This window comes from Panthera tigris, chromosome C1 (genome assembly GCF_018350195.1).
Source record: "Panthera tigris isolate Pti1 chromosome C1, P.tigris_Pti1_mat1.1, whole genome shotgun sequence".
Lineage (NCBI taxonomy): Eukaryota > Metazoa > Chordata > Mammalia > Carnivora > Felidae > Panthera > Panthera tigris.
In genome coordinates, this window is record NC_056667.1 from 37,923,885 (window position 1) to 37,951,747 (window position 27,863).

General features: G+C 38.9%; 1 protein-coding gene across 2 annotated transcripts in view; it reads right to left on the bottom strand.

Annotated features, from left to right (window-relative positions):
* Window positions 1-25,996: 25,996 nt before the first annotated feature.
* The window catches only part of SPATA6 (spermatogenesis associated 6), a 147,789-nt gene continuing 145,922 nt past the window's right edge, over window positions 25,997-27,863 (bottom strand). For both annotated transcript variants that reach the window (XM_042997064.1, XM_007077235.2), the window contains exon 13: window positions 25,997-26,244. In XM_042997064.1, the coding sequence (XP_042852998.1) occupies window positions 26,064-26,244 (181 nt within the window). In that variant the 3' untranslated portion in view covers window positions 25,997-26,063. The remainder of the gene's footprint in view (window positions 26,245-27,863) is intronic.

Below are 27,863 nucleotides of genomic sequence, written 5' to 3' on the forward strand. Positions count from 1 at the left end.
GGTTGTGGAATCCACCCCTGTGTCAGGCTCCATGTTGAGTGTGGAGCCAGCTTAAAATGCTCTCCCTCTGCCCCTCTCCACTGCTTGCACGCTGTCTCTAAAATAATAAAAAAAATTAAATAAAATATAAAATAAAATAAAATGTCCGGATTGGCAAGGCCATCGCTAGGCCACCTGGCTTCTTGGGCAAGTGAGCAAAAGTGCCCCTCCACCTTGGTGTTATGTGACCCCTCATAGGGCACCCAGGCTGCATTCTCACTGCTACAGCCCCTTTGTCCAGATGCTCCACCTGCACACCCAGGAGTGTCAGCCCTGCCGCGCTGGCTGGCGTTGAGGGAGATGAGCGGGGGCCAGCTCATGCTAAACCTGGAACTTCATTATTTCTTTCCCAGATCACTGCGCCAGCCTCTGTGTTCAAGCTCTCCTCTTCCGGTTCACCCTGCACACTATAGCAAGAAGGGTCTTTGTAAAATGTGAATCTCGTGTTGCCTGCCCCTGTAAGATTCTCTACCGTGCTTCCCAGCCTAGCAGGAAGCCCTACAAAAACTGCTAGAAATAACCCCCAGGGTTCAGTCCTTGGGCCCCGTTCTCTACCGCAGCCAAAGATAGGCTGTTCTGTACAGCGGCTAAGAGCAGGGACTTGGAAGCCTGACTTTCTGGAAACTTCTAGCTCTGCCCCTTGCTGACTACATGATCCTGGGAAATTTGCTTAACGTCTCCGTCTCCTTTCTACAAACTGGAGATGCTAATTGCAGCCACTGCATAGAGTGGCTAAGGGGATTCAGTGAGGTAATTAACATAAAGTATTTTAAACAGTGCCTGGCACATAAAGTCATAATTAAACTCCATAAACGTTAGCTACTATTACTAGTAATAGTAGCACCGTGGTGGGCGCACAGGAGACACGGACACTACGTGGTCCTGTTATTTCAGAGCTGGCACAGCGTGCTGTCACAGCAAAGAGGGGAGCAATGAATTTTTCTTGAGGAGTCAGGCAAGGACCTAACAGTCAAGTTCATATTGGAGCTGGACTTTGGAGGATGAGTAGGAGTTTTCCAGGATGAGTCACACAAGGTGGAGGGACAGCATGTGCAAAGGTGGTAAGGTGCATATGTGCATGGTAAGTTCCCATAACATAGGGATAGTATTTACTCATTTGCCTATTTAATCTTCCTTTGTAAATCACGTTTTGTTTCAGCCTCTCACCTCTAAGGCGGAGCTCTGGTGTTTACTGACCAGAGACAGGAGAGAGATCTGCATCCGGCCACCGAAGCAGAGGCTGCCAGTCCCACCCACGTCTCCCAGGCCTGCACCAGTGCTGTCTGCTGGGTGACTTCCTAAACAAAGCCCTGCAACTCTCTGCCGAGGGCTCTCTCTGGCTGCAGAAAAATGCTTAGCCACCTGCACAGAGCGGGCTGGAAGTGCGGGGGAGTTAAGAGCCTAAGAGCAAGGCTCAACCAATGACAGACAAGCGTTGGTCAAACAAGTCCGAGGCTTGTTGTGAACCATCCCCAGAGGTTCTCAGGGACTGGAGCCCTGGTGGCCTACAGGCCCACAGCGTTAACCTGTCCACGAACACGTCCTAAATAGCCGCCTCCCCTTTCCTGATTCATTTCCTCCTGTTCCTGCCGGTGTTTCCTGGGATCGCCCGACCGATAAACTACTTGCACCTGCACTCATGTGCTGCTTCTGGGAAATCAAACTAAGAGAATTGCTTAAGGCTCCAAAGTCCTTGTGCCCGAGCTTAATTTTGCTACTACTTGCTTTGTGAACCACCCTCCCCGCCCCTACCACTCGTCAGTTTCTTCAACATTAATAAACGGGAGGAGGGGGGGGGGTTGCAAAAATTCATAGTAGTTGAGATAAAATCTAGGAGCCTTCTAACACTGTGTGCCTATCGCAGCTCTGTCTCTGTGGGGCAGGCAGCGTGCGGTGCTGGTGGTGGGTGTACAGGGAGAGCAAGCCACATGCCTGCACGCTGGAGCGGACACAGCACAAGGAGACACACACTGAAAAGTCGTTTCTAGAGAATTGAAATGGATTTGCCACAAGCAATAACGACATTTAGAAGTTGCTTTGGACTGTGAAGGGGTGGTGTGTAAAAACAAATAGCGCTCTTAAAAATACTGCGAAGGAACGTTTTTAAAACTGAATCGTAATTGAGCTTGGACCACAAAAGCACTCAATTTAATATGTGAGACTCGTAACTGTGTCTCTGGGCGTGAGAGTTCACATCAGTTAGAAGCCGCTGGAAGCTGCTGGCAGCCCAGGCAAAACAGTGTCAGTTTTCCATTAACCTAGAACTAGTGTCTCTCTCGACTTCCAGCCCTAAGTAAGATTGCTGTAATTTCTTCTTTTCTCCAGGGTGAGAAGTTGGGAGAACTTTAAAGGTTATATATAAATATAAATCCTACAGACTTCAATTGAGCTAGTAACAGTTTACTTTCATATTTCAAAATCAAATCTCAGCTTTAGCTTGGACTCACAAAGTAGAAATGTCAGATTTTTTTGCTGTGGTCTTACATAAAATCTACAACTTTCACTTCAAGAGGAAAGAAAACCCCCACCATTTTACCTTATCCCCTGAATAGAATACAAAAGCCTTATCCATCTCTCAGAGTGGTTTTTATGTAAATTTTAGAATGGTGTCCCTTCAGAAAGGGAAGGAGTCTCAGGGGTCAGCAACCTCCTATGACTTCGGTCCTGGTCATACTTTCTCTGACCTGCCTCCCTGACAGGTAAGTCTCATCAGACTCTGCTTGTTTGCCTCCAGTGACGGGGAGCCGCCTACCTCTGAGCTGGCAGCCATCATTGGACCACAGTTCTTTCTCTTACTGCCTAAACTTCGCATCCCTGCATTTCCAACCATTTACAGAAACTGACCCAACAATGTGGAATGAATCATTTACTCCAAGTGAATAATTTACTCCAAAATTACATCCCTACTACTTGTGACTTATTCTTAAAAGAATAATTCACAAAACTGGGAACTCCCTGTAGAAGACAAATTAATCTGGGAAGAGAAGTACATGAAGACTAACGAATCTGGCCCTTTTGGACCGCTCACAATTATTTTGTAAAGACGATTCCATATCCGTCATCTAATTTTGTTCTCGGGACCACTCTAGAATGTGGAATTATTTACAAATGAAGAGACAAACTCAGAGGAGAAGTGATGTGTCCAAGCCCCATCACTCAGTAGCAGAGTTAGTCCCTGAGCCCAGAGATGGGGATCTGCCTTCAGGGGATCCCCCCACCAAGCTGCGTACATATGCAGTGTTCTTTGTGGGTGGTGTGAGCTTCCAGGTGCATGGGAGAGAAGTGCAAAGAATCGACAGTTCAAGCAGAGATCAATCTTATAAAAAAGGCAGGCAAGTACACTATTGCAGTATGTTGCATTGAAGACTGAAAGTAGAAGTGGGAGCAAAATACTTCGGGAAAATAAAGAAGCAACAGATTCCCTGGTAGAGTTGGGAGGTACGTTCACAGACATGACAATTTATTTTGGATTTTGAAGGGGGAGTAGAGATTTATGTGCAGAAAAATGGAACGTATTACATTCCAAGGAGCAGAAACGGCACAAAGCAAGACAAGTAGGTAACAGGGCACGGCGCGCTCGGGGATGTGAGGTGCGTGGTGTGGCTGAAGCATCGGATGTGAAGATGTGTAAAGCACAACAGCTTGGAGGAATGGGTAGAGGAAATTCTAAGGCCATGGAAGGCCACTATAGATTGAGCGCCATGATGTAACCAAAAGCGGGATAGGGCCAGGGAGGGTGAGGAAGGGCAATGGATATATCCAAGGAGCATCTTATTGTTTATCTAGAAAGATTGTTATGGCAACAGAAAGAGAATAAATGAGAGGGTCAGAGGCTGCTAAGGGGTGGCAGTTTGTGGGGCTGTTGCAGTGCCACTGGAAAGAAGTAAGAGTCCCCAGCTGATGAATGGATAAACATGTATAGGCACACAGTGGAATGCCATTTAACATAAAAAGGTATGAAATTTTGATATGTGCTGCAACACGGATGGACCTTGAAAACATTATGCTTCATGGAATAAGCCAGACACACAGGATAAGTGTGGTAGGATTCTGCTTATATGAGGTGCCTAGAATAGACAAATTTGCAGAGACACAAAGTAGAGTATTAGTTCCCAGGAGGTAAGGAGAGGGGGGAAGGAAAGGGTATTGTTTAATGGATATGGAGTTTATGTTGGGAATGATGAAAAAGTTTTGGGTATCAATAGTGGTAATCAATACACAGCATTGTGAATGATTTAATGGCACTGAACTGTATGGTTACAAATGGTCAAAATAATAGTTATATATATATATTTACACAATAAAAAATAAGGATCGGTGGATGGATGGATGGATATATGCTGAAGCAAATACAGTAAAATTATGAGTTCAGATTTGAGCATGTTGATATTGATGTCCTGTGAGATATAGCATTGGAATTGCCCCAGAGTTATATGTATCTGTGGGTCTGGAGCTTGGTGAAGAGATCAGGGCTGTAAAACATCCTTAAAAGTCTTGCTTGAGAAAAATACAACCTACCTCACAGAACTAGTATTACATCTCTATTTTTGTGTTATGGGGTGGGGGAGGGTGCTTGATGCCCAGTGGCTAAGTAATTTTTGGATAGTGAATTACTTGAGACTTTATTTTGTGGGGGAAACTGGGAAAGGGACAGGGTGGAGCCCCTCTCTGTCCAGTGAGGCTTCTGGAACTGGTTTGGATCATGTATGTTACAATAGAATTTGGAGGTGGGTGGGAGAGGTGAAGACAGGAAGGACGCGCCCCAACTGCTGGCAGTTCTGTAGGGGGGCAGCCTTCAACTGTCAGCCCTACAAGTGATTTGTCACAGGTCCTACCCTTCAGGGGCGGCCCACATCCAGTGACTAATCTGTATAAAAGCATAGTCATTTCAGCCTAATGTGAGACGACTCCGGTGGGTCATTTTAGCTTGAGAGCCCCTCGGGCTTGGCCAAGGCTGCTATCAGGCCCATATCACATCTCAACTTCTCCCTACACCCAACCCTGTATCCTTCCTTCCACTAGTGTGGATCCAGGGCACTCCCTTATAAACATCCTGCCCTCCAAATGCCAGGTTCAGAGTCTAATTCCAACCTGTGACAGGGGTCTGCATGACTAACCAAGCTCCTTTGACTTTACCTAGTCATGGTCCTTGCTATAAATCACCAACTCTGCTGACTCCATCTCTAAAGACAGACCCTAACCTCCTCCTTCACTACATGTACTGTTGAGTAGCTAATGGCTGCTTTCTGTTTTACAAGGTAGAGTGTTAACAGGCTTCAGTTAACCCAGTTGGACAAGTAACAGAAAGACTATCATGTGTTCAGCAAATTATTCCATCCTAGCTTGCCCCAAACACCCCCATAGCAAAAGCCATTAAAACTTCTGTGTTTTATTCTCTTTCTCCTGCAACCCTGAAGTGTTTGCTGACATTTGGAGTCTGGTAATAATTGTCCCCTGGCTACATTTCTGAATCTTCAGGCAAATTCGTGGCTGTCCCATTTTCTGAGGCAGATGTTCTAACCTACCAATCCATTCTAAACAGCCTTGCTTCTGGATATAAAGGGAAAAGATGAAATAAACATCTTTAAACTACAGGGTCAAAAAAATTACACTAGAAAAAGCTCCCAAAGGAAACACTGGATGGTCACAAAAGACAGATTTTAGTAATAAAAATAAATATGAGACTTCTATACATTGGTACGAATCAAAGGAACCAAGACTAGGGACAAAAGATTGATCATTCAAAGCCTTTTAGAGGGATTTAATTTTTTGTTTTGCTTCGGTTTGTTTCTTTGTATATACTTCCTTCACAGTAAGTATTGAAGCCCAGTAAATTAAGCAAAGTGCATCTCGCATTGTACTCAAAGAAATCTCAGACCATATAGATTACTTAACAAGGATAGAGGTGCATAAAACCTTATGAATAAAAAGGACTTCTAATAGATTCATCCCTTAAAATTGTAGCTGCCTGATTAACAATAGCTACTGTTTACTGAGCACTGTGTGCCAGCCACTGTGCTAAGTGTGTAGACGTTATTATCTTGTTGAATCCTCCCAACCCACCTGAGACAGGTAAAGACCTCGGTGTGCAATGTGAATGACGCCTCCTACAGTTGTGCAACATGGCAGCCCTGGGGATAGGCGTTACTTTTTTTCAGAGAAAACGGAGGCAGTGAATGATTCAGCGTCTGGCCACCAACTCACACCATTGGTTCATGAAACTGACAGGACTCGACCAAGCTGACTTGACTAAGTCAGGGCTCTTACTACACTACCCTGTACTTCTTCCTCTGCGATAAGACGCAGGAGTTCACTGTGGCAGGATAGGTAGTGTAGTCTCCATTACCATGACTTCCTCCTTGTCCTAGCAGCTCTCTTTGCCTGCGCTACCTTTCTGCACATCTCTGCCCACTCAAATCCCATGCATTCTTTAAGGCCAAGCTCAAATGTCTAAACTTTTCCCTGGACCCTTCCTTCCTTAGCAGAGTTAACCAGATTCTCCCTTTGTCTCCACAGCTAGATACTTTGTTTTTCCAAGATAGAATAGCTATAGCATTCAAGATGTTTAATAAATGCACCTCTAGTATTCCTAACATCAAGTTGGGGGCACGTCTCTTGCTCCTTGAGACAGGAAGGAAGCATTTCCTCCTGCCTCTTTACCTGCTCACCTGCCCCCATCTCCTTTTCTTTTCTTTTTTTCCTCCGCTTCCTTCAGCCTCTAGAGTTCAGGACTGGATTTGTTTATCCTTATCATATTTTCCATGTTGAAGTGTAACCCACCAGGTTGTCTCTTTCTCTTTAGGACTCAAGGTTCCTCAAAAGCAGGGATGGAGTTTCATTCCTCTCTGTATCCCCTTTCCTTGGCACCTAGAACAGGGCCCAGTACACAAGTGCTCAATAAAAATCAAAGGAATGCTCCTGTGCCCTACTGACATTGTGTGCAGGACGCATATTTCTATATGTCTTAGTTCAGGGACAGCAAAACACTTACCAAATATATAAATCCATAAGACATTATTCATAATGTTAAGTTCAGGGGCACCTGGGTGGCTCAGTGGGTTGAGTGTCTGACTCTTGATTTTGGCTCAGGTCATGATCCCAGGGTCATGGGATCAAGCCTTGTGTCAAGCTCTGTGCTGAGTGTTGACCCTGCCTGAGATTCTCTCTGTCTCTCCCTCTGCCCCTCTTCCCTGCTCATACACATGCTCTCTCTCTCTCTCTCTCTCTAAAAAAAAAAAAAGAAAAAAAGAAAAAAAAGGAATGTTAAGTTTAAAAGTTACTAATAAAAATTTAGTCCATTTCAAAATGGCTGCACAGAATATTCAAAACCCTATATTTAGCTCTTTCATGTGCTGTGATTGAAGAAAGATTTCCATTTTAGACAGAAACCACCATGAGCTTAAACAAAACATACCATGTGTGTCCTGGGATAATGATAGGTCTTGCATTATGGGTTGTGCATTATTATGGTTAAAGATATGTATGCTAACCAGTCCTGGGTGGAGGTGTATGATATACTAAATTATCATATACTCATGTAGTCTAAATGCACGCGCACTTCTCTCCATGTGAAAATTTATGTGACGCTAGGACATTAGTACCCAAAGTAATTGTACCCTTCAATGTTTACCTGAATTTGGAGAGACACACTAACATTTACACTGACAGTTAAACTCTTTGGACACATCAAGTTCATCCATCTAGGTGGAACTAGACGCGAACAAAAACTCTTAATAGTCAAAGCCGGTGACATAACATCAATACTTAAAAGGTCGCTGACGGGACATTTTCATTCTTGTTTTATACAATCATTTCAAATTGGTAACCTGGTCCCCAAGCCTACTCTGCAACACAAATGGAAAATTTGAAGCGGAAAAAAAAAAAATTCTCAAATAATGAGATGTGCCAGTTGCCAGTAAGAGGAGAAGCACCTCAGTAACACAAAAACTAAAACTAAAACAAAACAAAGAGCCATATTTGTGTGGAGGCAGTCACTGTGGGCTCAAAGGCTCTCCTCCACCGCAACAGCCCTGCCTTTGTACTGGCGGATACGATAACTAGTGTTCAGCTTGGGGGGCCAGAATCATCAAGAATGCATTCAAATATATTCAGTATCCTCTATTTCAAAGAAGTTAGGAGATATGTGATAAATTTAGGTGTTCCAGTCAATAATTAAAAGAACAAACATTTTAATGGAAGTATAACAGAACTATTTGAAAAATTCAGATATTCAGAACTCATTAGGGCTTGAGTAGTGTAGGTTTTACTACTTGGGGACTTCATATTATGGAAAATGTACAGCCTATCCTGACATAATTTTCTTTAAAAGCAAACTTTCTAATACCATCAGATATCACTGCCTTTTCTAACTCAGATTCAGCTTAAACATCACTACTTTTTAAATCAGTTCATCTCTGATATACCTAACTTAAAGTACGATACTACTTATCTCAAAAATCATTTACATGGTGTGGACAATCCTGCAGAAAGACTTTTAGATGAAAGCATGATGGTGTGTTGCTGAAAATAAGAGATAATTTTTTGTATTTTGTATTTGTATGCTTCCTCCCCCCAATCCACCCAATCTTCACATTTGGTTTAATAATCAGTCCTACAGAACTGCAATCTATATAATGTGTGCCTTTGCCAAGTAGCACCAATTGAATCTTAATTGTAATTATTCACATCCGGCAAGACTTCAGGTCTCACTGGACACGTATCTTATAAACACTAGGAACTTAAGAAAGGCTACATCCTTTATAATCATGTACAACCTACCAAGCCAGAGATTCATTCAGTATTTCCAGTTTGCTATTTTACCTTCTGACAAGTTTTATAAAAGCGAAGGGAATAAAACTAACTTGCATTACATACAAGATGTTGCCTACACAAATGCCAGAAAGGAAGCAAAATGAACAGTCCGGAACATATGGCAGTGAGCTGACAGCATAAAGAAACTAGTTCTGCGTGAGCAACAAGGAACATCTTGAAATGTACAAGACATATGTGTTTTAGGAAGAAGTCTGAAGTGTTTCATAATAAAAACAGGACAAAGTGAACCATGAGTGCTGAATAAAGTTTTAATTAAAAATGGATTTTTAGCCTTCAATGTGAATATACAATATGCTTCACAGATGGATTTTCTATTTAAGCCTTACCCAAACCAAAAAGTAAGTGAGACAAATAAAGCTTCTGAAAATGGCACAGAGGCTAAAATGTATGTAAATAATAGAGTGTTCTGGTACAAACAAACAAGGAAGGAAGAGCAACCCTTCTGTCATCTATTTTCTGCTTGCATATTGTGTAAGTAGATCATATAACCTACCTCCAGTGCAAACACGTTTCTCCTCAGTTTAAATATATAATGGACACATACAACTGGGAAACAACCTCATTGTAGAACCATAAAGGAATGGTTAAATTACTTCACCATACATCAGTGCAACTTTAGAAAACCGTTAAAAATACATTTTGGCATCATTTTAGAGAAACCAAATGTGTATGTGTTAACATTGAAATAGTAAGATACATTATTTGTAAAAAACTAACAACTTTGTAGAAATGCATAGAATATCACAATGAAACATGCAAAAATATTACCAAGTTATCTCAGGTTTTTACTTTTATATGAGCAAATACTTCTATAATTTTCCAATTTTTATGTGATACTGCTTTTTTAAATCAGAAAATAATGTTTGAGAAGTCCAGTTAAAGCTGAAATATCTACTTATAAAATTGATATAAAATAGCAATGACTCTAAGTTTATCAGGAAATGTTTTTATATTATTAATCTTTGATGTCGGAGCAATGGTGGCCCTTATCTGGATAGTTCCATTCTTGTCCGAGGCAAGAAGGAATTATCCCTAAAGTTCACTGGCTACACGCAATGAATGAAACGCAAGCATTTAGCAGATGAAGACGTGACAATTATGCTCTTTGTGCACATAGGGTCAATGGTTAGACTTTTCTATTTTTCCCTTGAAAAAAAAAAAGCAAGCAAGCCTAAGTCACACATAAAAGGCTATCTAAACATAAAAGGCATTTAAACAGCGTGAGTTTAAGCTGGAAAATCTCTGGCAATGACTTTAGTGTTTGAAAGTATCTTGATGCCAGAAAATACTCTTCTATTACAAAATATTTACTTTTTAAAGTTCAGCTGAAGTTAGAGTTTTATGTGAGATCTTTAATATGGATCAAAAGTAAATTCAGCAACAGCCTTTCTTCCTAGGTTTTCTGAAGGCTTCGTTGCACTTAGAAGCCACGTTTATTTATTGCCAGTGTTTCCTGATGTTCTCCCGGCACAAACCTCTAGCTCTAAGTGAGTGACCAGCTTACTGCCCCCAAACACACTGGTTAACCCTCATTTCACACCTTTATGCTGCTGCTCGATACTTCCCCACTTAAAGACTTCTCTCCTTTACTTACCTATTCCAATCCAACCCATCCTTCAGCCTGAAATCATGTCCCTCCTCTGTTCATGAAGCCTTTTCAGATAAGCGGTGTTGGCTCCTCCGTCCCTTGAACTCTCATTATTCACGGACCCTTCAGCAATTATACATTCCTTTGTAAGATCTTACTGTGATCTTTTCAAGTATTTATGTCATCTGGTAAACTGGACTGAAAATTCAGTGAGAACACTTAAGAGTCATTTTTTATGTCATCTGTAGTGTTTACTGTGCAAGTGTAGTAAATATGCTGAAAGATGAAAAAGAGCCAGAAGAACAGACTACAAAACTCTTACCCTGGTTACCCTGGTCTGGTGATGACCTTTGGGGTATCAGCTACATCTGCTTAATAATACCATGCGAAGGAAATGGCATTACTTGAGCCCCTAAAGATTTGTTTTGGTATGAGGACACAGTTCAAATTCTAGAGGAAAGCACATGCAGAAGGGCCTTGATGTGACTTTGACATAACGCCTCATCCTCCTCTTGGGCCCCAATTTTACCATGCACCCTTATACTCTACCCGTGCTAACCTTCTGCAGTTATGCTGCGCTTCGTTCATGTCCCTGCAGGTTCTGATGCCCTGCCTCTTGCCTTCTGATAAATCATCCAGTAAGACCGAGATAAAAGGGTGTGCCTTCATAATGTCTTCCTTTACTCATTAAGGAACTGATCGTTTCCTCTTTCACACTGCTAAAGTACCCACCCAAACATCTCCTTCATCCATTTACTTATACTGTATATTTCCACAATACACTTAACATCTTAGAACATACTGTATTATAATGTGTTTGTGAGAGGTCAGGATATATCTTATTTATATTTGCCCAGTGCCACTCACAATAACTAGTTCACAGTAGGTACCCAATGTTTGCTAATGAATACATAGAAAAATGAATGACCTTGGTAACGCTTTAGATGAAGGGAGGAAAAAAACCTGGTATTGAAAAATTAGCCACGGATAACCCAAAAGGTATATAATTCACATGGAAATCAAGAGCCAGCCTTTATCCTTCTTGGAGCTCAATGCATTTTGTGCCTAAAGTAAAAACAAAACAAAACATCCAGATGATGAAGAGGTTAGCAAAATGAAAACATTTTAAAAGGAGGAGAGGAGTGTCTGGCTGGCTCAGTTGGTAGAGCATGAGACTCTTGATCTCAGGGTTATAAGTTTGAACTCCACATTGGGTGTACAGATTACTTAAAAATAAAATCTTAAAATAAAATAGAGAAACTTATATCAGCAATTTAAATCCTTACTACAGAGGATGCTGTGAATATCGGTGCTAGACCCATGGTTCTCCAACTTGGGCAAGCTTAAAATCACCTAAAAGACTCTTAAAAACACAGTTAAATTTACTCTACCAGGATCTTCCAAGGTTGAGATGAGGAAACTATTTTTAACATGCTTCCTGAGAGACTCTGATCAGTCAGGGTTGGGAACCACTGAACTGGAACATGACCACTTCACTAGCTTTCGATCTGAATGCTATGTTGTCATGCATATTCCACTAATGAGATGGATATTAGGTCTGTCTCAGATATTCTTGTTTTGAATCCTAGACCTAAGGAAAAGGTATTTCCAAATTATGACCCTTTCTAATTATTTGTGGTATCTAGATCGCTGAATTCTTTAAAGCCCACAGAACTTTTTTAGTAGAGCTACTATTAAGTTACAAGCTGGCTAATTTAATTTTCCTTGCTGTTCAAAGGAACGGAAGTGTATTAATAAGGAAGTGAATTGGCCAACAGGTAGGAGCAGATTAGGGAGCAGGAAAAGCAAATATTTACAGATATTCACGAACATATACAAAGATCTGAATAAGGGACAACAAGCCTGTTCCAAATATACAAATGAATCAAATATTATCTCTTAAAATCTAATACTAAGTTTCATACCTAAGGAAAATCAAACAATAGTGGGGAAAGTTCTACAGGATATTTATGAGCAAATACCAATATCTGGGTTTAAATCTTAGTTCAGCCACTTATACTCCCACCATGTGACCTGCAAGACACTTAACCCAAACCTGAGTCATCTCATTTGTAAAAATGGGCATTATTATCCCTGCCCTACTGGATGCATAAACATCTTATGGAGAGATACAATAAAATAATTTGTATAAAAATGTTTGAAAATAGTAACGAGCTACGTAAGATACAAGCTAGTATTTATCATAAAAGTTTAGTGGAAATAGTTTTCCAAGGTTTTAAATGTTTTGTAGATAAAAATTCACCAAAGTTAAATGTTCTTTTTTACCATTTTCCCAACACAAACACTTGAAAATACTTCCTAATTCAAAAGCTGGCATCTTTTTTCTCATTTGGCAAAAACAATTCCCCCCCTGGCTTTCCACTGGAACTGAAGTGAGTTTGACTGTTTTTGTTTAAGATTATCAACAAAACCCTCTCCAAATTATGCAGTTTCTATGCCAAAACACATTCTTTATGTGGCACAGTTGTAGGATTATATCGCATGTGAACAACTGCTGGGCCACAAAGGAGAATCAGGATAGCTTATTTTTGCTATCCTTTAGGAAAATGTGAAATTAAAAAAAAATTTTTTTAATGTTTATTTATTTTTGGGAGAGACAGAGAGAGAGTGAACAAGTGGGCGGGGGGGGGGTGCACAGAGAAAGACAGAGACACAAAATCTGAAGCAGGCTCCAGGCTCTGAGCTGTCAGCACAGAGCCTGACGTGGGGCTTGAACCCACAGACCGTGAGATCATGACCTGAGCCGAAGTTGGATGCTTAACCGACTGAACCACCCAGGCACCCCAATTTTTAACATGTCCTTGTCGAGTGGTAGTTTCCTTTTCAATTTAACTTCTTAAAAAATTTTCTTAGCTTAGATTGAGAGTGTAAGTGGGGGAGGGGCAGAGAGAGAGGGAAGAGAGAATCTTAAGCCCAACTTGGGGCTTCACCTCACGACCCTGAGAGATCATGAACTAAGCCAAAATCAAGAGTAGGATGCTTAGCCAACTGAGCCCCCAGGCACCCCTCAATATAGCATTTTTATTTAATAGGAACATATTATTAAAAACAGGGAAGAAAGGACCTCTACTAATTGTTTTAGAAAACATGTTTCACATGAGTTCAACTGTTAGCTAGCATTATCATCATAGTAAATATCATTTATAGAGTCCTTAACACATGCTAGGCAGGTTTTAAGCCCTTTATATTTGTTAACTAACTTAATCTTCATAATGACCCTATGAGATCGGTAATATTATCTTCATTTTACAGATAGAAAGCTAAGATGAAAAGAAATGAGGTAATTTTTCTAAAGTAACACAGTTATTAGGTGGTTGAAATGGAATCTGAATCTAGCAGTGTGACTCCAGAGACCATGTCTAACCACTAGACTATTTTTCTGGGCAGTGAATAATTCATTTGCAGTTAAGATCAACAGCAAAATATTCATTGGTCAGCAATTCCCCAAAAAAAGTATATTTAAAAATCTGCTTCATTTATATCTTAGGTTGAGACCCCTAAAGGAAAGTTTTGTAATTAAAAAATTTTTAATTTAACACTTCTAAAAAAATATCTGGTAAACCTGAGATGGGTCTACTTAAGAAAAGTATGTTGTATGTGTATGCATGTGTGTGTGCATACATATACCTCTGTGACTGGTATCAGTGCATCTTCTAAAGATAACTGCTCAATCCCATTCATTACAATTTTTAAAATTTTTTTAATGTTTGTTTATTTTTGAGAGAGAGAGAGAGAGAGAGACAGACAGAGTGAGAATGGGGAAGGGGCAAAGAGAGAGGGAGAAAGAATCCCAAGCAGGTTCCAGGCTCTGAGCTGTCAGCACAGAGCCGCAGAGTTCGAACTCATGAACCGTGAGATCACGACCTGAGCCGAAGTCGGATGCTCAACCGACTGAGCCACCCCGGCACCCCTACAAATTCTTAAGAGCTATAGAGTTGTTCATCTGGCTGAGATGATCTAGGTTCCTTCTGTTGAATTAGGGTAATTTACTCAAGCTTCTACCTCTAACATCCCCCAAATAAAAAAATATAAATGTGGTTAATTTATAAAACATATCTGTGCTAAATCTAAAATAAAGGACAAAATAAACTTCCCAGGATCAGAACTAGTTTTATAGAACATACACTCAAACTAAATTTATTCTTATTTCAAAAATAATACCTTAACAAGTGAGAGAAGCCACACATAAAGTTGAAATGGGTAATACTGTCAGAGACTGAAGTCATGTGTTTAGTTTCATTGTTAAAGCCTCATAAAACCTTTACCAAATGCACATTTGTATACAAGGTTAATAGGATTTTAGAAAATAGAAATAATGATGCTAAGGCAGCTGTCTATGCCTGGGCGGATTTATGCACAAAACAATAAAATAATGACAGGGAAAGGGTACTAAATCATTTTTAAGCATCTACTGCTTGTCAGGTACAATGCTAGTCACTTTGCATCATTTATCTAATATATTTGCATCATTTACTTAATGTATTCTTCATAGTAACCATCCCAGATAGGTATCATTCCCATTTTATTAATCATAAAAATAATACCTCCAGATAGCACCACAGTAGAGAATTCAAACCCAGGTATATATGGCTCTTTCCATATAGTGTATAAGTTACATAAATTAAATGACTAGTAAATTTAAAGGCCATGCCAAAAATCTGAGAAATTTGGTTTCATGTCTTAAAATAATTTTGAATATTTTTTTTTACATTTATTCACATAGCTCGTATTTTACTTTTTTTCTCCAATCCAATCAAGATTTTTCAAAATACTACCTGTATATATATTGGCTTGGAATTTTAGTTATTATAGTTACTCCTTTTGAACACTATGCATTGTATAAAGGTACTCTACATGCATTCACTCTTTAAATTATCGTAACAACTAGGGCACCTAGCTGGTTAAGTCAGTAGAGCATGCAACTCTTGATCTTGGGGTTGTGAGTGTGAGCCTCACATTAGGCATGGAGATTATCTTAAAAAATTCTTTTTAAATGATCATAACTCTATGAAATATCTTCCATTTTACAAGTGAGAAAACGAGTTCAGAGAGGTTAAGTAACACAGAGGTGACGATTTCAAAGAAAGACATCTAAGGTCTGTTCAACTTTCAGACCAATAGTATTGCTATTATGCTGGATGGAATATTTTTTCAAATTGCAAATTCCTTTTCCTAGATCATTTCCAAAAAGCAATTATGATAGTGCTTCAGGTATGTCAAAGAATGTCCACACTTATTTTCCTATTTAATTCTAACACTTCTCTGAGGAGTGGAGGGCAATGTTTATTAAGATTATTTCATAGGGGGAAAAAAATGAGGTTCAGAAAAAGTTGTACTATGCAATGTTGCTGTGAATCTCCTGGAAATAGATCTTTCTGAAAGCATATATATATATCCTTCTTCAACACTTTGCATGTATCACTAATTTTACTAAAAAATACACAAAAAACTCCAGTGAATAATGAGTTTCATTGGTAAAACTCTCTAACAGAATACACCTCTTCTCAATTCTATTACATATGCCCAAAGACATTAAAGGTTTTTGCTCATCTTATTTCTGAACTGGATCATAAACTAAATAAACATCTTTAAACTTCTACTGCAACAGAAATATAGTGATGCTCATGACAGTTTTTGACTTCATGTCTACTTTGTTCCTCATATTAATATAACCACCTATGCTCTATTTTGTTTAGTATTTATTTGGAATGTCATTTCATTTCTCCATTCCTTCACTTTTAGCCTGGGCGTGTCCTTAAATATAAAGTGGGTCTCTTGTAGGGGCGCCTGGCTGGCTTAGTTGGTGGAGCATGTGACTCTTGATCTTGGGGTTATGAGTTTGAGTCTCACATTGGGTATAGAGATTCCTTAAAAATAAAATCTTAAAAATAAAGTGGGCCTCCTGTAGATAGCATATAGTTGGGTCTTGTTTTATTATCCATTCAGCCACTCTGCCTTTTAATTTAAGAGTTCGATCCATTTACACTTAAGGTAATTACTGATAGGAAAAGACTTACTTTGCCATTTTGTTTTGTCCATAGTTTTTTTATTCCTTTATTCCTCCCTTGATGTCTTCCTTTATGTTTTGCTGATTTTTTTAAAATATATATAGGGATATGCTTTGATTCCTTTCTGTGTATATTTTTTTTGTTTTTGGTTACCATGTGGCTTGTTAGGATGTCCATACCACCTAAAGTGATCTACAAATTCATTGCTATACCCATAAAAATCTTAATGGCATTTTTTTACAGAAATAGAAAAATAATCATAAAATTCTTATGGAACCACAAAAGACCCAGAACATCTGAAGTGTTCTTAAGAAAGAACAAAGAGAGGCACTTGGGTGGCTCAGTCAAGTAAGCATCTCTGACTCTTGAATTCGGCTCAGGTCATGATCTCATGGTTGGTGAGTTGGAGCCCTGCATCGGCCTCTTCATTGATGGTGGTGGAGCCTGCTTGGGATTCTCTGTCTCCCTCTCTCTCTGCGCCTCCCCTGCTTACACTTGCTCTCTCTCTCTCTCTCTCTCTCTCTCTCTCAAAAATAAACTTTTAAAAATAAATAAATAAAAAGAACAAAGAAACTGGAGGCATCATACTTCCTGATTTCAAACTAAATTACAAAGGCACAGTGATTAAAACAGTATGGTATTGACATAAAGAATACAATAGAGAGTCCAGAAATAAACCAACACATATATAATCAACTGATCTTTGATAAGGATGCCAAGAACACACAGTGGGAAAAGGACAGTTTCTTCAATAAATGGTTCTGGGAAAACTGGATATCCACATGCAAAAAGAGAGAAAAGAAAGAAAGGGATGAACTAGAATCCCTACCTTACAGTAAACACACACACAAATATTTAAGCATAAGACCTGAAACTGAAAAACTCCCAATAGAAAACAGGGAAAAATCTTTCTGACCTTGTCTTGTCAAGGATTTTTTTGTTTTAATTTTTTAAATATTTATTTTTGAGAGAGACAGAGTGCAAGTGGGGGAGGGGCAGAGAGAGAGGGAGACACAGAATCCAAGTCGGCCTCCAGGCTCTGAGCTGTCAGCACAGACGTGGGTCTTGAACTCAAAAACCATGAGATCATGACCTGAGCTGAAGTCGGATGCTTAACTGACTGAATCACCCAGGCACCCTGGCAATGATTTCTTAGGTATGACACCAAAAGCACAGGAAAAAAAGTAAAAACAGACAAGTAGAACTACATCAAATTAAAAAGAATCTGCATGGTAAAGGAAACAGTCAACGGAATGAGAAATACAACGTACGAAATGGGAGGAAATATCTGCAAACCAGTTATCTGATAATATCTTTGTTAATAACAAAGTTTCAGTTGTAGAAGATCGTTAAGTCCAAGAGAAATACTGTATGGTATGGTGCCTACAGTTCACACAAAAAGGGACACGAGGAAACTGAAATGTGCTGGACATGTCTATTACCTCATGTTGATGGTATCATGGGGGTTCACATATGTCCAAACTCATCAAATTGTACATATAGGTGCAGTTTTTTGTATACTGATTATACCTCAATAAAGTTATTTAAAAAAAGAGAAATGTAGTGATGCTTGAATGCGTGGTTACATGATCAAAGAGGGTAACTAGTGCTCCACAGAAAGCACATCCTAAGTCCTTTACCTGGAACTATTCCATACGTCAACTCTGGTTACCATGAAACCTTGGATCAGTTAAAAATCAATCTTTGGTTGTGTTCCTTTCATACACTTCCACCAACTTTTGCCTTAGCTCATGAAATAATCTCTTTACTTTCAGTGTTTGGATGTTGGAAATTTGCCCTAGGTTTTACTGCATTAATGTTAAATACATTTGTGTTATAATCTACTGCAGTTAGTTCTCTCTGAGGAGACTCTAGCTCCACCATTTAAAAATGTTACGAATTGTAACAAGCTGAGTTTTTTAAACCACTTGCCAGTTGAAAGGCAGAATTGGATTTAGATTCAAATTCAAGCTTCACCACTTATTGGCTATGTTTATCACTAGTCAATCATAGCAGTTTGACCCTTGGTTACTTAGTCTGTAAAACTGAGATTGCTCATATCTAACCGAGCTCACAGGGTTATTGTGAAGATCAAATAATACAATGTATATAAATCACCAAGTACAAATGGTGGCCCTAAATAAGTATTACTTTAGTTTCCTTGTTTTAAGACCTTTAAAGATGACACTTAGGTGGAGATGAGAAGTAAAAGAACAAAAAATTATCCTCATCCTTGCCCCCTCCCTCCACCAAAAGACCGTGCAAACATTCATATAGTATACAAATTAGAGCAGAACACGTTTTCTCACATCAGGCTCATTTACTTGAATTAGCATAACTTGAATGCAACATACTAAGTTTAAGGTATTAGTTTTAAAAAACTGCATTTCATTGAGATAGTTTTGCTTAAATATTCATATAAACACCTTACTTATTATACTCTTAATTAATCAAGAGAGCCAAAGTTTCTAGATTGAGTAGCTTGGTTACATCTGAAGACCAGAAGACGGAGAATTCAATCCCTTGGTCAAAAATGTACTACTTTAATGAATGACAAAACATAAGACATTGGGAAAGAACATTTAAGGCTCTTCTTGGGAACCATGAAATTTGCATTCCATAAAAGGGATTTTAACTCCACTGGAATAGAAGGTGCTTGAAACAATTGAGGCAATTGCTCCCTGGGTCCATTGCCTAACCCTGTATTCATCATCAGCCCTTGCAGGAGCAGCACAGGAGCTGGCCCTCGTCACCTGAACTCTATACATCTCAGTTGGCGAGCCAAGTAACAGACAAAGAGACAGGCCATCATAGGATCTCTTTTTTCTTAATTTAAAAGTACTTTATGAAAATTAGATTGCACTACACAAAACACTAACTGTCTCAACTGATGACCCATTTCTTTCTTCTTGAGGACTATTGTACAACTAACATTTTTCTCTTCTCTTTTCTTTTATCTTTTTTGGCTACAGGTATAAACTAGCTGAAAGTGACAGTCTTATCAGGTCTTCTTATTTCTTCTGTCAAGATAGTTAGGCTTTGTATTGTTTTTAGTAGCCTTTCATGTATTTTTTCTTGCATGCTGTCACTCAACGAATGTTGTATATCTACTCTATGCCACAGAAACAGAAGTAAACAAGGCCCAAGACCAGCAGAAAAAGACACACAAGAAAGGCACTGACGATTTAGTTTGTTAAGTGCTATAATAAAGATATGCCAGGGGTGCCTGGGTGGCTCAGTTGTTCAGGCGTCCAACTCTTTGATTTTGACTCAGGTCATAATCTCACGTTTGTGAGTTTAAGCCCAGCACTGGGCTCCACACTGATAGCTCGGAGCCTACTTGGGATCCTCTCTCTCCCTCTCTCTCTGGCCCTCCCCTGCTTGTGCCCTCTCTCAAAATAAAAACTTAAATAACCGTAATCATAACAAAAATATGTTCAGATTGTTCTGCTGGAAACACAAAGATGAAGAAATACTCCTGAGCTAGAAAAGCTTACATCAAACAAAACAGAGTAAATATAAGGAAATCCAAAGATATTGTGCTATCATTGTTTGTTTGACCCTCCATCAACAGTTCAGATAAGCTCCTTGAGTTCAGGAATCCTGATTTATCTCACAAACTCATGTTCAGTACTTTTGTGGAGGTGGTCTATAGAAATATAGCAAAATGCACTTGAATATCTTACACACACACGTTTTCCCCTCAAAAGTAGCGTGATTTTTGGTAAAGAGAGTAAGGGCTTAACTAATGTTATTAGGGAACAAGGTAGGTGTGGCAGGATATAAGCTCCTATCTTTTCTGTGTTGGGTTATTTCCGTGCTACTTTAAAAATCCTAGTCATTTTCTAAGGCTTATGTTCTCCAGGCCATCTAGATAGTTACCAGCTAATTTCAGTTGTCATCCCTGCCTCAAGCATATGACACCTTTAAGAATTGGGACTTCCTTTTCATCTTTGGAGCACTTCTGTCATCTATTACAGTGCGTACTTCTCTCAGTGTAATAAGTAAATGTCAGTACCGCCCCACCCCCCAAACTCAGGTCAGGAACTGTTTTTGTTTATCTCTGAACAAGCAGTCGGTGCTCTACGGATTGCATGGAACAGAGTTGACCTTCAATAATATTTGTTAAATGGGGGTGCCTGAGTGGCTCAGTTCTTTAAACATCCAACTTTGGCTCAGGTCTTGATCTAACGTCTTATAGGTTTGAGCCCCACATCTTGCTCTGTGCTGACAGCTCAGAGCCTGGAGCCTGCTTCAGATTCTGTGTCTCCCTCTCTCTCTGTCCCTTCCCCGCTCACACTGTCTCTCCCTCTCAAAAATAAACATGAAAAAAATTAATAAAAAATAAGATTTGTTAAATGGATGAATACTCACCAGTTCTGGTTGTCTAAGAAACTTCATATAATTAAATGAAGTGTATTCAGAGATAAATCATATACTCATAGTAACTCATAACAAAAGTTGGGTTTCCTCTTACCACTTCATTTTGTTGTTGTTGTTGTTTGTTTTTTGTTTTGTTTTTTTTACCTCTTCATTTTGTTCCTGAATTTCTAGCTAGTTAGAGAAGGATATTTTTCTTAATTTCTAAAAGGGTGGCCCTTTAACACGCTAACCACCACGGCCTCAACAATAAGCAAAAAGTGCAATTGCTCAGAGCCCACTCCCGTCAGGGTGCTTATTACGGTCATGTGCAAATTAGGACAAGGACAACATAGGGCTTTGATTTGTTTTTCTCTCACTTCATTATTTTTACCTGACTTCAAAAGTCCACTTTCTATTCTTGAGTTCTCTCAAGTTCTAGATCTTTATTTTTAACTGATTACTGGATATTTCCCTCTATCCCACCTCCACCCTCATAAAACCTGATGAGTATTTACTTTTTCCATCTTGGTTTCCTATTCTCAAGTCATTCCCATCATTCAGTGTCCAGCTCAAAGGTCACCTCTTCCAATGCTGCTCCAGGCAATCATTCTCTTTGCAGTTCTCGTATGGCATTCAACATATCCTCCCAAATCTTTTGCATCCCTGCACACAATCTCCAGTGAAAGCACTTGAAGTTCCTGAACAATCATGCTCTCCCCCATTTTCATGCTTTTGCAAGTTCTGCACCAAGCTAGAATGTCCTATTCCCATTCTTGTATTCCTACACCACAGAAGTTACAATACTGTAAATGTGGAAATACACTGCTACCTGTCTTCTTCAATAGACTCTTCACACTTGTGGGAAGACACATTTAAAAAACTTACACTTACACGCTTTAAAAAATTTATATGCTTTACATGTAACACGTGCTTAATAAATATGTGACAGATGGGTGGATGAATGTTTGAATGTGTACCTAGCCTAAGATCCTAAGGTAAAATTAAAAAAAAACACCCACACAAAAATTGTAAAATGGCAGAGTCACTTTGGAAAACAGTTTGGCAGTTCTTCAAAATGTCAAACATAGAGTTTCCATATGACTCAGCAATTCCTTATCTAGGTTTATACTTGAGAGAAATGGAAAGATAAGTCCCCACAAAAACTTGTACACAAATATTTATACCAATGCTTTTCATAATATCCCCAAAGTGGAAATGATGAAAATGCCCATCAAATGAATGGATACACAAAATACTGTATATCCATGCAATGATTACTATTTAATGAAAAGGAATGAAATACTGATACACATTAAAACATAGATGAACCATGAAAAAATTATGCTAAGTCAAAGGAGCCAGGAACAAAATGTCACATACTGCATGATTCCATTTATATGAAATGCCAGAATAAGCATAGAGACTGAAAGCAGATTAGTGCTTGCTAGGAGTTGAGGACAGAAGGGAATGAGGAGTGACTGCTAATGGGTTCAGGATTTCTCCTGGAGTCATGAAATAGTTTACAATTAGCTGGTGCTTATAGCTGCACAACTCTGTGAATATACTAAAACCATGCAACTGTATACTTTTAAAGGGTAAATTTAATACTACATGAGTTATTTCTCAATAAAACTATTATTGGTGGGACGTGCCTGGGTGGCTCAGTTGGTTAACGGTCTGACAGCTCAGAGCCTGCAGCGTGCTTTGGATTCTGTGTCTCTCTCTCTGTCCCACCCTCACTCGTGTTCTCTCTCTCTCTCTCTCAAAAATAAATACGGATTACAAAAATTAAAAAATATAAAGCTATTATTGGAAAACGAACACAATAATGAGAATGTTCTATCTGCTCCAGATTTTTATTTATTTTATTTTTTTAAATTTTTTTTTAACGTTTATTTATTTTTGAGACAGAGAGAGACACAGCATGAACGGGGGAGGGGCAGAGAGAGAGGGAGACACAGAATCTGAAGCAGGCTCCAGGCTCTGAGCTGTCAGCAGAGAGCCCGATACGGGGCTCGAACTCACGGACCGCGAGATCGTGACCGGAGTCGAAGTCGGACGCTTAACCGACTGAGCCACCCAGGCGCCCCTGCTCCAGATTTTTAATCAGGGGCTTAATCTTTGAAGTCACAACACAACTCTGCTGCCTAGAACTTTCTTATCCTCCATTTTAATCAATTATACAATCATACAAATGTTGGAACATTTAAAAGATCCTTCTCAATTAACCCCTTCCTCACCTTATAGATAAGAAAACTGAGCTCCAAGAAGGACAAATGACTTAAACAAGGTTATGTAACTGGTAGTGGTGCCAGGGAGACCTCGCTCTCAGTCCAATCACACATCTTTTTTTCTTAGTTGAATTGACATCTTCCTTCCTGAAACTCCCAGTTTTTTTTTTTTTATTTAAAGAACAAAAATACATTAAAAAGAAGATCCATTTATCTTTCACATTAAGTCCTATAACTATTACTAGATTGTAAGAAATGTTTTTAAAAGGCTAAAAAAAATAAACAACTGCATCTTTCTGTTTCTTAGTGAAAAAGATAATTATTAGTATTTAAAGGTTTTACTCCTCAAAAATAATACTACATGAGAATTCATAGTAATAGAGATAGCAACAAAGACCATTCCTTCCCCCAGGAAATGGAAATAGACACTTAGTCAAAATACTACATATCTGGAAACTTGCATCTGATCCTTCAGAGAGATGTCAAATGTAATCCACAAGAAAATGTCTTTCAGAATATCATATTCTGAAGTTCCCTCTTGGGACCCATTTTTTGTGGCCTTTGTCATAGCCAATGGCAGATATAGGTATAATAAGGTAAATTTTTATGTACTTATTCACTCGGGAGATTTCTATGACAGTGAAATTTCCTTTGAAGTTCATATTTGTTCTTTTCACAACAAGCAGGACCTTTAAAAAAATTTTTTTTAAACATTAAAAATTGTTAATGTTTATTTATTTTTGAGGGAGAGAGAGAGAGAGAGCGAGCAGGGGAGGGGCAGATAGAGGAGGAGACACAGAATCTGAAGCAGGCTCCAGGCTCCAAGCTGTCAACATAGAGCCTGACGTGGGGCTCAAACCCACGAACTGTGAGATCATGACCTGAGCCAAGTTGGACTCTTAACCGACTGAGCCACCAAGGCACCCCCAAGCAGGGCCTTTTAAATGGAAGAATTTTTCATTTGTTTCCACACATAAAACAAAAACAAAACCAAACATACTAAGTTCCACTATATATGATATATATATATTATTTTTTTGCATTTTTAATTCATTATTCAGTGTTGACCTTCAAAAGCTCATTGTGCAAAACATCATCATACAACTTACAGCCAGAGGGTTAACTCAGTGATTGTGTAGTGTACCATTTCCCCAACTGGTGTCCACATGTAGGCTGAGAATGGCACTTTTGAAAGGGAGTGTGGGGAGCTAAGGACGCAGAATTGGAGGAGAAAGATGGCCATAATGACAGATACTGCTACACACTCAATTTAATTTAGGAAATTCTGGGCCCGCATAAACAGGCTTATGCCAGGATTTCTCAGAGCTTCTAACATGCTAGTGTTTATTATGACTATATCGACCATACAAACTAGTTTGCTCGGACAGCTCCAGTTTGGAACTGCTGTTGATTGATGTTTCAGCATCAATAGCACTGTCTTTCATTTCTGCCATCCTACCTATGGTTCTCTCAGTCGGGGAGTGTGAATATAGTGCAAAGATTTTCTTCAACTTATATGACCAAGGAAATACCTGTATCTACATTCCTATATCCATCTCTTAGAACAAGTGCACAGAACACAGTTCAGGAAAAGCTGATCTACTCCATTCTCATTTGATAGGCTGAGGAAACTAGGGACAGAGAATTGAAGAGACTCAGCTACAGAACGGCAGGATGGAGCTAAAGCCTAGACTGCCTGGCCCCTTTCTCTGATACACTTTCCTACATCACAGGTTGCTATACCAGAACACTCTTAACATGAAGTTTAAATATCCCATTATTAGATAGCAAGTATTATATATTTTCTCCTAATACAAAAGCAAGTCACCCAATTTCACATGTTAATTTTTTTTTAATCATAACTATAGAATGAACCAAAGGTGCAGCCAATGAGAAAACAGTACCTCGTAGTCAACTCTCCAAGCCTGTAAGCCAAGTTCACTTATTTCCTATTCTCTGCTTTCCCTCCACTGACTCTGGCAAATATGAGGTGACCGATTTCTTCATATCTTCAAAGATTCACTGGTCTCATAGGTGTGTCTATGGAGGATAATTTTATCAACTACCAGACTTGCCGGTACAAAGTACTCTGTATAATGTTTTAATCCTATTTATGGTCCCAAGTGTGCTCTAACTAAGGATACTACTTTCTTGGGCCATTTGGTACCTATGACAACTCTAAAGAGTTTAAAATTACAACAAAATCCCTTCATTTTTTCTGAGTCTCTACTTGCTTACTAACAAAAGCTATCTTCTGATTCTGGTTGCACCACAAGATATGGCCTTAAGTGAAAATCATGCAAAGAATTCTATCTTTAAAAATCAGTTATTCACACTTTGGGTCACACATGGCCACTGCTATTTCTAGCTAACTGTTATATATTGTAGGTAACTTAGGTACTTGTTTTAGAGAAGAGGCAGTGAATGATTGTATAAACTTTAAAAATAAAGTTATTTCTTATTAGCTAAGAAGTATAAATTTTCTGCAGGGAGAAATAAATAAAAAATACTAGTTAAAATGAGGTTTAAACTCAAGAAATTCATTTCACTTCTATACAGTATATCATTTTGGTCATTATCAAGAAAAGGGAGTTAATATTAATCTTAGACAAGATAACTAATCAAACAGATGAAAATAAAATCATAAGGTGATTAAGGCAGGAGAGCATTTCCAGAGAGAATCTATTCTTGGATGTGTGGGTGGAGACAGGAGGTTACGGGGCAAAACAGCCTTTTCTCATAACCAGATTGGAAGTTGTGATGCAGTGTGGAGCTCTGACTTTTGGGACAGAGCACTCTCTTCTATGATGAAGAAAAGGATTGCCTACAATCATTTACCACCTGAAGTAATGAACTTACTCACATCTAACTACTGTACTCAGAACCACCTTAAAAAAAAAAAAAGAATACAGATATTGATCACATCAAACGTTTTCATTGAGAAGTTGACACAGACACCCATATAGTTTATCATGGATGGTCTCAGAAGCTTTCCTGGGTGTGAGAAACAGAACTACAGGCCTTTTTGTATAAGTTCCTGTATATCTTGTCCATGCTGTTCTCAAAGAGGGGTCGGTGGGATTTTCCTTTATAAGATGCTGCCCTGTTGGACCAGTATTCACCGTCATCCAAATGGAGAGTGTCATGTGGCCGCTGAAATGAGCTATAAAAAGGATATAAAGTATTAAAACTGGTGAAACGCAATGAGAGGTAGTATTATATAAATCAAATATTTACTGAGTACTTTACAGGTGTGTGATACTCTGGGCTATGAGAAATAAAAGACAATAAGGTCTGTGGCTTCAAAGAGTGACCTATTTGTATGAAACTATTACAATACAATAAAATGAAAATTGTGCATAAGAGACAGAGTTGCAAAGAATTCAGAGGAGAGAGATAGGTGTGGTGTGGTAAAAGTAGAGTGCAGATGCTGTGGTGTGGCCAGTCATGAGAGCACCTGGCCTCTAAAGTCAGGCACACCTAAAACTGAGTAACAGCTCAATCCTTTATAAGCTGGGGGACCTTGGGCAATTTATTTAATCATCCAGAGTCTAGGCTTCCTTTATTTTTGCAGTATTCGTTTAAAAATCAAAGATAATATGTGCAAAGTGCATAGTACAGCACTTACTCTGCACATGGAAGTTATTAAGTATGAGGCACTAAACTACTAGGTACTTTATAGATATTTATCTACCAATCTTAGGAAATGCTGAAGTTGGTAACTGTGGAAACTAAGATTCAGTGAAGTCAAGTTACTTGCCTATGACCACTCAGCTAGTAACTGGCAGAACAGAAAGGAATATCATGTCTGTGGCCCTACGGCTCCTTCCACTATGGCATACTGCTACTGTCTTCAAGGAGGAGTAGAAAATTACCCTAAATATGAACCATTTTTGGAAAATGGAAAACAAGGTGGAAGAGTCTGTATTTGAAGTGATAAGGATCCAATCTTGAGGGTCTTGAAGAAAAAAGAATAGATAGGAAGCTATGAAATAGACCAGGACTAGGCTAGTTTTAATAAGAATAGAGAAGAAAAAGCCACTGTTTTCGAAGGTTTGATAGTGCTTTTTAAAACATACCAAAGTTACAATTTTACTATCATAAACATTGAATTCTGGGCTTAACATATTATTTGCTAGGAATAAAATGCTGACTTTTTCAAGGACTGAGTTTATTTTTTAATAAACAATTTACCTACTTCAATAAATTAATTAATTGTTATAGATAAGACTCTCAGGCATGTTAGACATTGTGACATTTGTGTCATATAAAACTGTATGTTCTGGGGTGCCTGAACTGGGGCTCAGTCAGTTAAGTGTCTGACTTCGGCTCAGGTCATGATTTCATGTTTCATGAGTTCGAGCCCCGCATCAGGCTCTGTGTTGACAGCTCAGAGCCTGGAGCCTGCTTCAGATTTCGTGTCTCCCTCTCTCTCTGCCCCTCCCCCACTCATGCTCACTCTCAAAAATAAATAAAACATTTTAAAAAATAAAAAAAAATTTTAAAAACCTCTATGTTCTGGTTATTAAATGCCACAGATATATTTTCTTCATAGATTTGGAATCTCACTTCAAACAATTTCTTCCTTGACTTAACAGTTCAATGATGTTACTTCTATTGTCAACTGTGAAACAGGAACTCTTAGGGCTATATATCTGCAAGAAGAATTGGCTATTCTACCTGAATAGCACCAGGTTCTAACACCTGAACACAAAGTGACCACGAAAAAAGGCATGGAGCAACCGGGTTATCATTTTTGGAACTTGACATGGTGTCAGTAAG